The sequence below is a fragment of the Saccostrea cucullata genome, unplaced genomic scaffold (assembly GCF_032062105.1).
Source record: "Saccostrea cucullata isolate Sc308-1 unplaced genomic scaffold, CSIRO_AGI_Scuc_v1 ctg2377, whole genome shotgun sequence".
NCBI classification, from domain to species: Eukaryota; Metazoa; Mollusca; class Bivalvia; order Ostreida; family Ostreidae; genus Saccostrea; species Saccostrea cuccullata.
The window spans coordinates 21,950-34,174 of NW_026941602.1; the positions used below are offsets into that span (position 1 = coordinate 21,950).

At 32.3% G+C, this 12,225-nt stretch overlaps 1 protein-coding gene across 8 annotated transcripts in view; it reads right to left on the minus strand.

Moving 5' to 3' along the window:
• Positions 1–6,358: 6,358 nt before the first annotated feature.
• LOC134258146 (uncharacterized) overlaps positions 6,359–12,225 on the minus strand; it is a 34,695-nt gene continuing 28,828 nt past the window's right edge. For 5 of the 8 annotated variants that reach the window (XM_062740699.1, XM_062740694.1, XM_062740693.1 and 2 more), the window contains 3 exons: positions 11,075–11,146; positions 10,362–10,433; positions 6,359–9,202 (listed from right to left, as the gene is read on the minus strand). In XM_062740699.1, coding sequence (XP_062596683.1) covers positions 9,174–9,202; positions 10,362–10,433; positions 11,075–11,146 — 173 coding nt within the window. In that variant the 3' untranslated portion in view covers positions 6,359–9,173. The remainder of the gene's footprint in view (positions 9,203–10,361; positions 10,434–11,074; positions 11,147–12,225) is intronic. The other 3 variants (XM_062740698.1, XM_062740697.1, XM_062740696.1) reach the window with 2 other exon arrangements.

A 12,225-nucleotide genomic window follows, 5' to 3' on the forward strand; every position in this document is an offset into this window, starting at 1 on the left:
GCCTTATATCCTTTCTCACAATGGGAGAAATGGAATAATTAAGGAGAAATTGGTATTTATTTACTTTTTTCTGTTTGTCCTATCCCTTTTAAAGAATTTCAAATCTTTTTGCAATGAATTTCGAATGATCTCAAACACTTAACTTCTCCTAAAATGGCTTGATGGTTGGAAAAATACTCAGATCAAGCAAAATATAGCCTTAAATATTAGTTTTATAAACACTTTTAATAGAAGGTACGATTTGATAACACACTGGAGTCCCAAATCAGTTGCCTTTTCCTTTTATCTCCATTCTTTTTAACAGAAAATTCATAATTGTGTTTAGTTTAAGTTTTTTTTTATTTTTGGGTTTTATGGCTTTCAAGGGTAGACATACAAGTAAAAATAGCCTTATATTTATTTTCCTCGTAACGGGAGACATTTTTTAAAGGTAATTTTTTTTATTTATTTAAATTGGAATCTACATGACATCGAAAGTTTCCTTTTGTTTCTATACTAAATTCTCCAAAACGTTATTTCTGTATCAGAGTTTTTATTTGTTGTAACTGGCTCCAAAAGTGAAGTTTATTTCCTCTAAAAGTGTTTTGTTCCTTTAATCAATGTCGCGTTTACCACATGAATATTTTCAATTTTCATGTAGTATATTTTCATTCCGCAGCTCATTATGTTATCAATATTATTTAGTCGTTGCGTATATAAGAGCTCAGGTTTGATTTTATGTTTCAGAATACTGCAGCTGCAGGCTGCATCTTTATACTTAAATCAACAACGATCTGGGATAATGGTTGGAAAAGTTATGAACAATATACATGTAAATGTAGAGATCTGTGTCTAAGACAAGTTACACTACAATTCCACCACTTTCATCCACAGAATAATATACTAGTAGGTTAATTTGTGAAATCAAAGAAATGTATGTCTTTATCCAAGTCTTAAACAACAGAAAACAGATGGATAAAAGTAAAGCTCATGTTCACTTAGTTTAACTGAAATTAATACTAATTTTATCTTATACTATATTTAAGTGAATGAACACAGATGAACATAAATAAAGAATATACCGGGTATATCAGACAATTTATGCGGATTAGATAACATTTTAAACAGTTCCTTTCGTTAAAACAAAAATAAATCAAAAACAACGAAAGACTCATATTAATTCAAAGAAAAATACTAAGCTTAAGGATAAATAACACAATTTTTTTTTCAGAAATCAGCATTATTTCTCATAGATTTACATTTAAAATGGTAACCTGAATAATGTTTACCAAGTAGAGTGGGAGAATTGTATAAGATTTTGTCATCATAAGGTTAAAATTTTGCAAAATTTTGTATGGAATTATATAGAAAGTAAAACAAAATCTCATATCTAAGCACCAAAGAAAACCAACTATTTCTTTATATTTCAGGGATTTATTATTTATGTCATTTCAAATCAAAATCAGTCAAAAAATATATATCAACCCGTGCATCCATTTTTTGTTTGTGGTAAGTACCCTTAAAACATTCATAACATTTTTCACATACAAAAGAAGTGTAAATTGAATTTTTTTTACCCTTTTCTTTGAAAGGAAATATTAAATATCGATAATCATATACTGCAAATTAAAATCAGTAATACTGTTATGATAATGCAAATCTTACAAGTAAGTGTACATCCTCTCGTACGCATTTGACAAATTTGCTGAGTTCACGTTCATTTAATGGGTTCAACATAATCCACATTTTCTGATGTATTTCCATTCGTATTAGTAAATGTACTTCCGTCGTTTTTATTTTCCAGCAACTCAATATAAAAATGTGTTTCGCTTTTTCTTTGAACTTCTGGATTTCTGTCCATCCGTGTAACCCTTTTCCATTTTGTAACGAATCCTTCTGCCAATATTTTTTTGACAGAAATAATTGAAAGAATCAAAGAGAGGATGACCACGAAGGCAATTAAAACTGGTTAAGAGGGATCTGCATGAAATTGATAAAAGATATAAAAGAAAGAGTAGGAAGAGCAAATAAACATGCTGAAAAGATTATCTAATCTAGAAGCAAATGATTAAGCAAAATTGGCTAGCCCGGTAAGACAATTTTTGCGGATTATGGACACCATTTCAAACAATTTTATGTGTTAAAACTGCCTGAAAGTCATCATCGTAATAGTGAAGATAAAGAATTATATAACACCCGGATTACAAATATTTCTACGCATCTATTCTCTAGAAAAATGATGAATTTATACAGAAAAATATAATGTACCTCCTTTTTCAATTCTGACACAGCCGACAATTTTGCTACAGTATATCTCAGTGCAATCACATTGTTGTTGACAAAGGTGGCCATAACTATGATAACGACATTGTAAAGAACAATTTGGTCCAGTAAGTCCAATGGAGCATTCTGTTCTCATTGAAGAAAGAGATAAATTTTCAGTTTTCATACCGGTATATTGGGGGAATAAAAGAAAATTTGCAACTAGATATAAAGTTCCTTGAGTTATCAAACCTACCCTTTCTATCCTACAAGGAAAGTGGGCATGATTTTTAAACTTTAATTAGCGCAAATTAAGCCGGCATATCCGACTATTCCAAGTTTGTATTAAACTTAATCCACGGACTAGACGGAGATTAAATATATGATGCACTTTCCCAGAAAACTTTTCTGCAAAACGTTTTCATTTTCCCACTGGCCATGTATTTCGACAGTTTTTGATAAGTGTTCTTTTTTCCCTTTCTTTTCATGATTCTTTAGTGGGAAGGAACAAGACAATTATAAACAATGAAGACATTTCAATAGTAATGATTGTTGGAATTTAAAATATTAATGACAATCCTTATAAAACTATACCTGATATGATCTGTGCATAAAAATTACCTTCGCATTTACCCCTGTCAGAATTATGTATATATCCCGTGCAGCAATCACCAAACGATGCGCTACAGAATTTAAAAAAAATGAAATATACCCAGGCATTTAACAGTTGACATTTCAAAGCAACGTTTTATATAATTTATTCCAGCCTGTAAAATACAAAAAACAACTTAAGAATAAGAGTCACTGTGGTCATTGAAAGGAAATATAGAGAAAAAGACACTTTGCATAATAGATTAAGAAAGCGTTTCTCTTATATTTCTGACTTAGAATAATAGAATAATAACATAAAGTAAATCTTAGATCACAATTCGAAATTATAATCATAAACTCTTGATCATGACGCTGCATAAAAGGAAAAATGCTGTCAACTTTTCTTGAAAATATACAGATTTGGTCTTACCTTTTACATGTCTCCACAACTTCTCTTAAGCTGACGGTGATCAAGAATATGAATGCAAGATACATTATCTCTTTATAAAACTTGAAATGCCAGTAGATTCCCCATGAGAAAAAGATCAACCTACACTTAAATAGCTAAGTTCGTTGTACAAAATGCTTTGGATTTTGAGTGGCAATCTTTAAATAGTGTTCAAAAAGGAAACTTTATGTTTGTAAGGAAATAAGGAAAATGATTTGGATTTCGAACAAAAAATGTAATGCAATTCATATAGGAATGCTCAATTGCTCTCTCTCTCTCTCTCTCTCTCTCTCTATTGGACGAGGGCATCCATGAAGCAATTTTAGTTCACTTTTAAGATTTGTTTTATAAAGTAAATATAGGAAAATTTTGATTTTTGTAGAAACTGGTACAGAATGAAAGCGGAATAGGTACATATAAAAGTACATTGTCGATTTGGTTATATCAAAATCTATTACTTACAATGACTTACTATTTGATTCATTCAAGGCGTCTACACAGTTAAGCAGACAACAAATAAAAGAGATATAAATAAGACCTATAATGTATATCCAATGTCGTGACTTTTGCTTATTTTCGCATTCTCTCTTTTAGTTACCTGAGCCAAAGACTCAAGTGAGCTTAATTTGTTCTGTTGTCCCCAGATGTTTCAGTCCTAGTCGGTTTCAATAATTACAAAGCAAAACAATCAATGGCATCAGTTAAATCCTTCTAATAACCAATGAGCGAAGAAAAGTGGAAATCATGTAGAATCTTTGACAGAAAGTGTAGAACTAGGTACGGTATGTATAACGAGGCGGCCCTGTCTCTAAATTTGATTGAAGTTTTTTACAAACATGCCCACAATGTGTCCTTTCAAAATTATTTTATTTTTTGGAATTATCTCATACCGTTTTTCCGCCAGAGGTTTGGGAAAATGGTGCATTTTCTTCAATAATTACAACTTTTGACGTAACGACGTCATTACGACGTTACTGATTTTAACGTTACGTAAAATGAAAACTGTAAATTCTCTTAACCGAGAACTATTTACTTAATCCTGCAAATATTCCTGTAAACCATTTTGAACTATCTTTCAATTCACCATACATCGTTGATAGTTTGAAATAGTTTAATAATTTTCAGAAATATATAATTTTTTGACAAACGATTGTACCAAACCCGCTAATCTACGAAACTTTATTCATCCAGATGAAATGAGGTGAGTACTTAAAAAATTGAACGTATAGTTTATGAAGTTGGCAATTTTTTTGGCAATGAAAAAGCTATCAATAGAATTCCCCCTTTCATTCCAACAAATGTCCGCACTATAAGTGCTGGACATGCCAAGAAAACCTTAGCATTCTCTCCGTATAGCAAACTCAATAAAAGCCGAATTAACATTAATCTGTGATTCTTCCCCTGGAAGACGTGCGGAAGCAATTAATGACTGCAGTTTTGAGGGAGGGATCGTAAAATTTACTGGGTTAGAATTATAGGTAGAACATTAGTTATTTAGAAGCCTTTGCCCCCCTCCCCCCATTGTCTTTTTCGGGTGGGGGGGGGGTGAAATTAATTATAGTAAAGTAATTCTTCAATAGAATAAGCTGCCTTTCAATTTTTTTTTTACATAATTCAATTTCAAAATATATTTTCTCAGTACAAATAAATCGACATCAGGTAGTTGTTGAAGTACCGCGTCGAAATATAGATAAAAGAGTACCAAATTTCCGGAAGATTACATCATTTCCTGGTTGAAAAAGATGGAGACGCGTACTGAATGGGTAGACGTAACCCGATTGGCTATGTGTATGTTTTCATTTTAAAGTGAATATTTTCTTTTGATTGTTTTTTTTCTTTTTTTTCTTCAGTCCAATATTTTTTTTTTTTAAAATAAGCGTATTTTGTAAATAAAGATACTTGACAGTAACTTTTTAGGGTATATTTTTTCTTTAACTAAGAAAGCTTAAAACCTAGGATCCACCCCCAGAAGTCTGCTGCCGTAAATTGTTTTGCTGGCGTTTTGGGAATATGGGTGATTTGCATTAATTACACTTTTATTGACTCCATCGCTGTCGAAATCGGACGAGATTTCTTGGCATGATCTTTTTTATGAGCATATTAATTACTCCCTATTTTGGGGTTATATGATATGCCTCTTTCAATTTTCTTTGATTTTAGATTTTTACCCTCGGTTGAAAAGTGGGAGGGTATATAGTGATCGGGGTGGCCGTCCGTCTGTTACGCTTTGGGGGTACCTCTCTTTTATGTTTTGCCGTTAGAAACCCAAAACATGTGTCGGATCAAAAAGTAAAATTAAAGGTGCACAATGGAAATATGTTATTAAAATTTCTGTGAAAGTTTCATTGAATTTCATTCAGTGGTATACTAAGATATGCGGATAACAGACGGGTACCCTTAAAGTGTAGCAGACAGACAGACGGGTGCACATATCGATTACTATAACCCTCCTGATTTTCAAGCGGGAGGTAAAAAACACGAATTTCCGGGAAGGGATCCCAGAATTTAGTTGTACAATGTAGTACCCTGAAGTATAGTTTAGTTTGAGCACTTATACCATTCCAAATTTCTCAAGATTAAGAATAACCACATTTGTTCTCCTTAAAAGAGAATTTTATATTTTGATCATTGATTAAAGGGTTACGTGTATAATGTATTTAAGGAAATTAAATAAAATCTGATAGCACTCAAATGAATTTCCTTTGGTCTCTGCTATCTATTTGAAAAAAAAAATAAAGGAAAAAAAACGAAACAAACAATTAATATTGATCAAAACTTAAAAAGCAAGGAAAGAAATGCATAAAAAAAATTCTAAGTTTCTTTGGCTTTGCTGTCATGCCCCTCTGTTCTGAGAACAAATATATTATCCTTATTAAAGTAAAACGATCAACAAAGGGTATGGCACAGACCCATTCACTTCAAAACAAAGTATATACGTTTGCAATCTTGAGTTCAGAACAATTTATTTACTAAGATCTGCTTTCATGGTTCAAATACCAATAGATCTATTTTCAAAGTAATTTAGAAAGTATACACGAACACAATGTTTAATTTCTTCGTATTTTCATAACACGTCAAACAACGAGCAAAAAAGAAAACATCACAATTAAATGCAGAAAATAACCCAATAAACATTTAATGATGAATCTTGTCTGAAGCCAAATCTTAATCAACATTAACGTTATTTTAAGAGAAAACCTTCTTTTTATAGTATTTCTATGTAAATTAAGGCCATTTCACCCGCAAGCTGGATAAGATGAGTACACGAACGTGTGGGAGTAAAAAAGCATGACTTGTGTTTAAACATTGAAAATTTTTAATAAAACAACTTTTTATTCTTATATTTCAAATTACAAAATTAAATTATCATCCTAGGAGCCTCCATACATTCAATTATTTCTGTTCATCTTTTTTGTTATTTTTTGTTCATTTATTGATATAAATATCATACAAATAGGGACCACATTGCTCACCTGAGCACATCGTCTAGGAAAAAGCACAGATCAGGTAAGAACTGAAAAGTTTACAGAGGAGGGAGGGTGTCCTACCCTCCATTCCCAGAAGACAATGATTTGATCGAATTTAAATCGAATTTAGGATGCTTAAATGTCAATATGACTTAACATAGCTTTTCTGTTCTTCGGATTTTTCCTTGATTTTATTTTCCTTTATTTTTCTTTGTAAACCTTTGATGGACCTTTGATGCCCAACCCTTTAACTGGTGGGGGGTGTTTGTTGGTTATGATTTAAACAAACTAAAATCTACACTAAGGAGGTTGATTCCATATAAATATCACTTATCATGGCTTTGGAGTATTTGAGAATAAGATTCAAAAAGACGTCTATATATATTCCTATGTAAAAGTTTCATCCGCCATTGTGGCCCCGCCTTACCCCCGGGGGTCATGATTTGAATAAACCTGAATGTACACTACCTGAAGATGATTAAACATGAGTTTCATGTTTCCTGGCCCAGTGGTTCTTGAAAAAAAGATCTTTAAAAATTCCATTAAATTTTCCCTAATTCATAATTATCTCCCCTTTGAAGAGCGTGGCCCTTTGACCAAGGTTACTTTGGTGCAAGTTTGGTTGAAATTGGCTCAGTGGTTCTTGAGAAGAAGATGGATATGTGAAAACTTTACGACAACGACGACAACAACAACGACAACGGCAGACAACGGACAAATTTTGATCAGAAAAGCTGAATTGAGCCTTCGGCTCAGGTGAGCTAAAATTGAACGTAAAGAATCAATAAACTAGATAATAATATACACTGTTACACTTCATTAAGCTTTTGTAAAACTTATTAATAATCCCAAAGAAATATCCATTGAAATTTACAGCAACCAATGTATGTTTATTAGACACATGAGCAGGTGGATTTCAAAGAACAAAAATGATAAAATGGGCATCAAGGCAACCAGGACTTACAACAGCCAATGCACTGTTTGCAAAAATTTAACAAATATTTCTCTAACGATGTTTAATTGACTTTCAGACAAATAGACAATTTGATTGGCATCATTTCGGGTGTAGTGTTCACTATTTTAAATAAACAACTGATAGTAAAAAATGCTTAGTACTCAATGGTCACCTTATGTTTAGAGAAACAAGTGAAAACAACAGCGTGTAAGAATATCTAAACAATTAATCAAAAAAAAAATCAAAACTTATAGTCATTATCATTTGTCTGAACTTAAAACAGATAAAGATACTTGGATCCATTGCTTTAAACCCTTAAAACAAAATTATAATAAGACGCATGTGACAAAACCAGCAAATTTAAATGTCTGAGAAGAGCAAAAAAGAGTGTTTAGATCGCAGCTGAGTACACTCATTCATTTATTCTTTAATGAAGGTTCTCAAAAACACACATTTTCTTTAAATACAGTATCATTACAATTTCACAAGGTTTGTCTTTTAATACAAACCTTTTTGATAGAATCAGAATACACTTTTTAAGAAGTACAAAATCATAGTAATGCTCCACAAAAAATGAACCCTTACAAGAAAAAAGCCTTATGATAAGAGTACATATACATCACATTTTAAGAAGAATAGAAGAGTTAAATTAACTTCGCTCTCGCTTAACTGAACTAAAATTTATCTACTTCAAAATTTTCATAAATCAGTACATAAAATGAAACTGACAAAACAGTCGATTGGTTTAAGAATCATGGAGACAAAAACCAGAAGATAGAAAAAATTTAGAACGTGCAAGCGTTTAAAAATGTCCCATTTTGTATTGTCTCTGTGTCTATTTACCACGTTTTACAAATATACCATCGTTTCTTTGAATGAAAATGCACACAAATAGGTTTAAGGATCATTGCGAGAAAACAAAGAGAAAGAAGAAATTAGAACGTGCACACGTTTAAAAATGTCCCATTCTTTGCAAAAAGGTCTGATCTCGCCAGTTTTTAAGTTATTTTTCAGCAAAACTAAACTCACTATATCCCTTTTCACAGGAACCAGATAAATAAAAAAAGATAACATTTCATGTGATATGTCAATAAAATTATTATTTTTTCATTTCTCAAGTAAACCCAGATTCCTACCGAATGCCTATTAAAAGCGCCCTCGTTCTTTGCATTTATTTTAATAATGCAGTGCATTTGGTCGGTAACAAGATCCCTAGAAATTGTTCAACTTCGATTGTTATATAAACCTATAAAGTAACTGTTATTAATGACAAAATTTAAATATTCAAAGCGAATCACATTGCAGGTTGTTTTGCACACACGTTTGTTGAACTAGATATGTTTTTACCAGATGGACATATATCTCATTGTTTATCTCTGGTAATTTTTTTCTAATCTAAATATTTCTAGTCTTAAATCTCCTTCAAAGCATTTCTGTTGTTGTTGTTTTTAAAAGAGAAGCCTTCAACACTTTACTTCTGTGAATTAACTTCTGTTAAGTCTGGAAAAAAAAGAAATAGATTTTACAAAATAAAACTTTTAATTACACTACATTATTTTTTTCCTTCCCTTTTTTTAAATAGAAATAGATATTCTTGATTGTGATATCAATGAAGAAAAATATATGGATCTATTGTGAATCTATTGTGTCATTAAACATTAACAAATAACTTTAGTAAAATAGTATTGCAAAAAATGTTCACTTCATTCATCTATGTCGGGTTAGTTCTTTTTATTACTTCTTCGAAACAAAACACTCATATCGTGCATTCGACCAGCAAAGAGACTGTTGGACTCTCGGTTTAAATTCACTTAATCTGTTGAAAGTCCAGAAGTAACCTGTCAGATCCTCATTTCTAATTTGTAATGGATGAATTGTCAACACATTGCGCTGTGGTAAGAGCGTCCTGGTTTTGCTTTTCTTGAGAAGAAGATTTTCAAAGAATTGTCCTATATATTTCTATGTAAAACATTGGTCGGCCATTGGGCTCCGCACTACCCCCGGAGGTCATGATTTAAACAAATTTGAATCTATACTACCTAAGGATGCTTCCATATAAATATGATTAATCATGGCTTGGCTATTCTTGAGAAGAAGATTTTTAAAGAATTTTCCTATACATTTCTATGTAAAACTTTGGTCGGCCATTGTGCCCCCCCCCTACCCCTGGTTGTCATGATTTGAAGAAATTTGAATCTACACTTCCTGGGGATGTTTCCCCATAAATTTCCTCTTTCCTGGCGCAGTGGTTCTTGAGAAGAAGATTTGTTAAAGATACCACCAATTTTTTTTTAAATTCCCAATTATCTCCCCTTGAATGAAGGCATGGCCCTTCATTTGAACGAACTTGAATCCCCTTTATCCAAGGAATCTTTGTGGCAAGTTTAGTTGAAATTGGCCCAGCAGTTCTTGAGAAGAAGTCAAAAATGTGAAAAGTTTACAACAACAACGACAACGACGACGACAACGCCGCCAACGACGACAGACAACGGACAAATTGTGATTGGAAAAGCTCACTTGAGCCTTTGGCTCAGATGAGCTAAAAAGTTATATTTATTAAATGTGTTTTCAAGGTGGTTTGTTTGATTATGAATAATGAAAAATGATATTTTGTCTGAAATTAATATGTTTAGTAATACTATATAAGGTGTCAACACACCTTCCTCCGGTTTGTTGAAATCTTCTTTTTTGGGTACATTGTCCCGCCTTTCCTCAATATCTGTTGCAAATCCTGTAATAGAGCAAGTGTAGTTTCATTTATATTGCGATGATACTTACAACAATGTATGTAAATAGCACCCTTAAGGTGTACTATAATGATTGGAATGTAGAAATGCACAAATTTGAATCTACGCTACCTGAGGATGCTTCCATATAAATATGATTAATTTTAACTTTAATATTCTTGAGAAAAAAGATTTAAAAAGTTATAAATTTCCTCTTTCCTGGCGTTGTGGTTCTTGAGAAGAAGATTTTTAAAAGATTCCACCAAATTTTCATTAATTCCCAATTATCTGCCCTTGAGAGAGGGCATGACCCTTCATTTGAACGAGCTTGAATCCCCTTTATCCAAAGAATCTTTGTGGCATGTTTGGTTGAAATTGGCCCAGCAGTTCTTGAGAAGAAGTCGAAAATGTGAAAAGTTTACAACAACGACGACAATGACGCCGTCAACGACGACGACAACGCCGCCAACGACGACAAACAACGGACAAATTGTTATTAGAAAAGCTCACTTGAGCCTTTAGCTCAGGTGAGCTAAAAAGTTTTATTTATTAAATGTATTTTAAAGGTGTTTTGTTTGATTATAAATAAGAAAAAATGCAATTTTGTCTGAAATTAATATGTTTAGTATATAATGTGTCAACAAACCTTCCTCCGGTTTGTTGAAATCTTGTTTTGTGGGTACATTGTACCGCTTTTCCTCATTACCGTATGCAAATCCTGTAATAGAGCAAGTGTACTTTCATTTATATTAGGATGATACTTACAACAATGTATGTCAATAGCAACCTTAATGTTAATAATGAGTGGATTATAGAAATGCACAAATATTAACTGTTAAACTAAATTTACGTTTTGTAGCTGACATACTATAACACGATATCTATAACATATGGAGTCGACTAATTTCTATTTATCAAGGATAGGCGGAGTTGAAAGTCCCTTCAAGTTCTTTCTTGTAAGTATATATAAGTAATAGCTTTACATTCAATAAAATTACAGTTAAACACAATTTCTTAAATTGTACCTATTAAGAAGTCCGTTTTATTAATATACGTAAATCACAGCAAGTTTTTCGATTCGATTGTGTGACCTTTCTACATAATTCAGGAATGAGGCTTATTTGAACTTATGTTCTACGATCTATCATAACTAGGGGCAGTTCAGGCTTGACAAACTGCGAAGCGGTTTATAAAAACAGATTAAATTTTTCCCAGTGAATCTTGAGAAGAAGATAAAAATGTGAAAAATTTACGACGACAATCACGCCCACAACAACGACTGCAACGACGACAGACATTGGACAAATTTTGATCAGAAAAGCTCACTTTAGCCTTCGGTTCAGGTGAGCTACAAATGAAATTTAAACAAGACTGTTAAAAAATTCGTGCTGACTTATTGATTGTATTTATCATTTGCGTGCCTTGCCCAGCATTACATTCAGCAAGAGCGAGATTTCACTTCATTCATCTATGTCGGGTTGGTATCATTTATTAATTATCTAATAAAATATACATCTACCACACTTTTTGTTACTTCTTCGAAACAAAACACTCATGTCGTACATTCGAACAGCAATGAGACTGCTGGACTCTCGGTTTAAATTGACTTATAATTTGTAATGGATGAATTGTCAACACATTGCGCAGTGGTAAGAGCGTCTGCTCCAGATTTATTATAATTTATATACTGTAGATTGGCAAATAATCACGATGGTTTTAATTTCGCTATGTTCGCGATTTATCATTTTCCGCGGTATTAAATCCATCGTTAATGTCATTATTAGTTTTGAGAAACGT